At 42.0% G+C, this 2,164-nt stretch overlaps 1 protein-coding gene across 1 annotated transcript in view; it reads right to left on the bottom strand.

The window, feature by feature from the left end:
* Positions 1-477: 477 nt before the first annotated feature.
* The window catches only part of LOC138046031 (uncharacterized), a 15,916-nt gene continuing 14,229 nt past the window's right edge, over positions 478-2,164 (bottom strand). The window contains exon 9 of the mRNA XM_068892716.1: positions 478-1,161. Coding sequence (XP_068748817.1) covers positions 800-1,161 — 362 coding nt within the window. The 3' untranslated portion in view covers positions 478-799. The remainder of the gene's footprint in view (positions 1,162-2,164) is intronic.

The following is a 2,164-nucleotide window of genomic DNA, read 5'->3' as shown; positions in this document are numbered from 1 at the left end:
TTCTCGCCTCTAAGAGCAAATATGTTGTTTGTTTCAATAAATTTTTCGCTGGAAAAGGATTCTGTGGTATTTTCTGCCTTTGTGAATTATAATATCATGTTGTGTATTGAATTTCCGAGCTTAAGGGTGAAATGTGATATGGGAGAAGTTTTTTAGTATTGCTCTGTAAGCAGGAAGGGTTCACAGGCCTGTTGGAAGCTTGCTTGAGTTTCAACAAAATGAGCCCCAATATCAGTGAAAAATTGTGACGCAGATGAATAATAATGTAGCTGCCATGTGGGTTGCGTTTTTTGGTTCTCCACTCTGCTCCAAGTGGTTTTTCTCCGGGTATACCGGTTTTCCTCTCTCCTCCAAAACCAACCTATGAGTAATGAGTTGATATGTGTTGATTTGACGGCTGCACCGTGTTCCCACTTAGCGCCTCAGTGCTAAATACACTTGACATTTAAATCAAGTTCATTATTGTTGTTGTTGTTGTTATTATTATTATTATTTTATTGAACGAAATGATATATGAAATGATCATGAATCATATATTGAACTGCGGATATGAAATCAAGTGAAGTTATGATCCTCGTAGTTATGAACGCAATTTTAGCAATTGTGTGAACCCGTGACCTCGCGATACCGGGATCAAACCCCGTTGAAGTCCTGAATTTTTTAGCCTTCTCTACGCAATTGCTAAAATTGCGTTCATAACTACGAGGATCATAGTTTCACTTGATATTATTTTATCATTACCGAAGAACCCTTTTTAGTTAGCTACGGTTTTGCCGAGTTGATTACAAACTAAATTTTCTCAACTTGAATCTACAATTTCCTCATTTAGCTCAATACCAAATTTAAGCACACCCTCTGTCACAGTTGCCCAAGCCATACGCTTAGTTGTAAAACTCTTCCCAACTTGACCGTGTTTATCAACTGCAATCACTCCCCCCTGACCTCCTACTCTCTCAAACATGCTTTGCAGTGCCGTTTTGCAAGCCTCCTCAGGGGGGTGACCGGCCTCCATATTGTACACCACCTCCCTTGCCAGCAGTACTTTCATGATGGATTCACCATGTCCAGTTGTTGATACTGCACCTTCCTTGTTTGCAAAGCCACCACACCCAATGAGAGGACTGTCACCAACACGTCCGGTCATCTTCATTGAAATTCCACCTGCAGTTGTAAAACAAGAATTGGAATTGAAACAACGAGACTCTGGGGCCAGGGACTGGGAGGAAAAAATGTCCAGTGGGATATGGAACAGAATGAGCCCTGCTATAAGATAAGATTTCCAAATACTAGCTGTTCACGGACACTGTAGGCTTGATTGCCAGCCTTGTGTGAGCCCCGTTCCTTGCCCCACAAGGGAGGTGTTGGGAGGAGGATGACAACCTAGACTCCAAAAACGGCTGGAAATTGAGCCTACAGACACCGCTGTATACGTTTTCTCAAAAATCTCAATTTCTGAATCCCTTAAGATTTTTTGTGGTCATTTTCAGAATTGTCATTTACGGCAGCAAGGGAATTTCCATTCATTTTTTCAGCACTGTCAGGGCAGTTAATTGAACAACTGTTCCCTACAGCAGAGCAGCTTCCGTACAGTGGTAGCAGCACTCACTTTCCACCAATGTGTCCACGGCTGGATTTTCTCAACTCAAATCATAAAATTATGTGGTTTGAGTTTGGTGGTTCTCCACTCTGCTCCAATGATATATCAGTTCTCCAGGTAGTCCATTTTGCCCTCCCACCAAAAAATCAAAACTTGATTGGTAATGGTAATAGTAATTTATTCATAATAAAAGTGCATTTCCTGCATGCTCATTCAAATGTGCTTTATACGTTATCAATCCACGGGTGAGACTGGACCTCCATATATACAGGCTCTGCTGGCAGCCGCTATCAGTGCATTAGTGATCTCACCCAACTCATGGATGAATGAAATGAGGCCTGACCACAACACCGGGAACTACATACTTCACTCTTTGCGAAGTGTGTGTTGGTTCTTTTATGTCCCACAGGGTTACGAACATTGAAAGGTTGTAAGACGGGGGCCTTCGCTTTACATACGGTTTATCGTGCTTATCCAGGAAGACTAGAGAGTCTCACCATTTGCAGATGTCATTACAAACAAGGCAGCACTTTCTCTTCAGTTATTTAAAGACCCTGAGTGTTGGTC

The sequence above is a fragment of the Montipora capricornis genome, chromosome 4 (assembly GCF_036669925.1).
Source record: "Montipora capricornis isolate CH-2021 chromosome 4, ASM3666992v2, whole genome shotgun sequence".
Classification (NCBI taxonomy): Eukaryota; Metazoa; Cnidaria; class Anthozoa; order Scleractinia; family Acroporidae; genus Montipora; species Montipora capricornis.
Note: the sequence above shows the minus strand (reverse complement) of the source record. Positions and strands in the feature narration are given on the sequence as shown.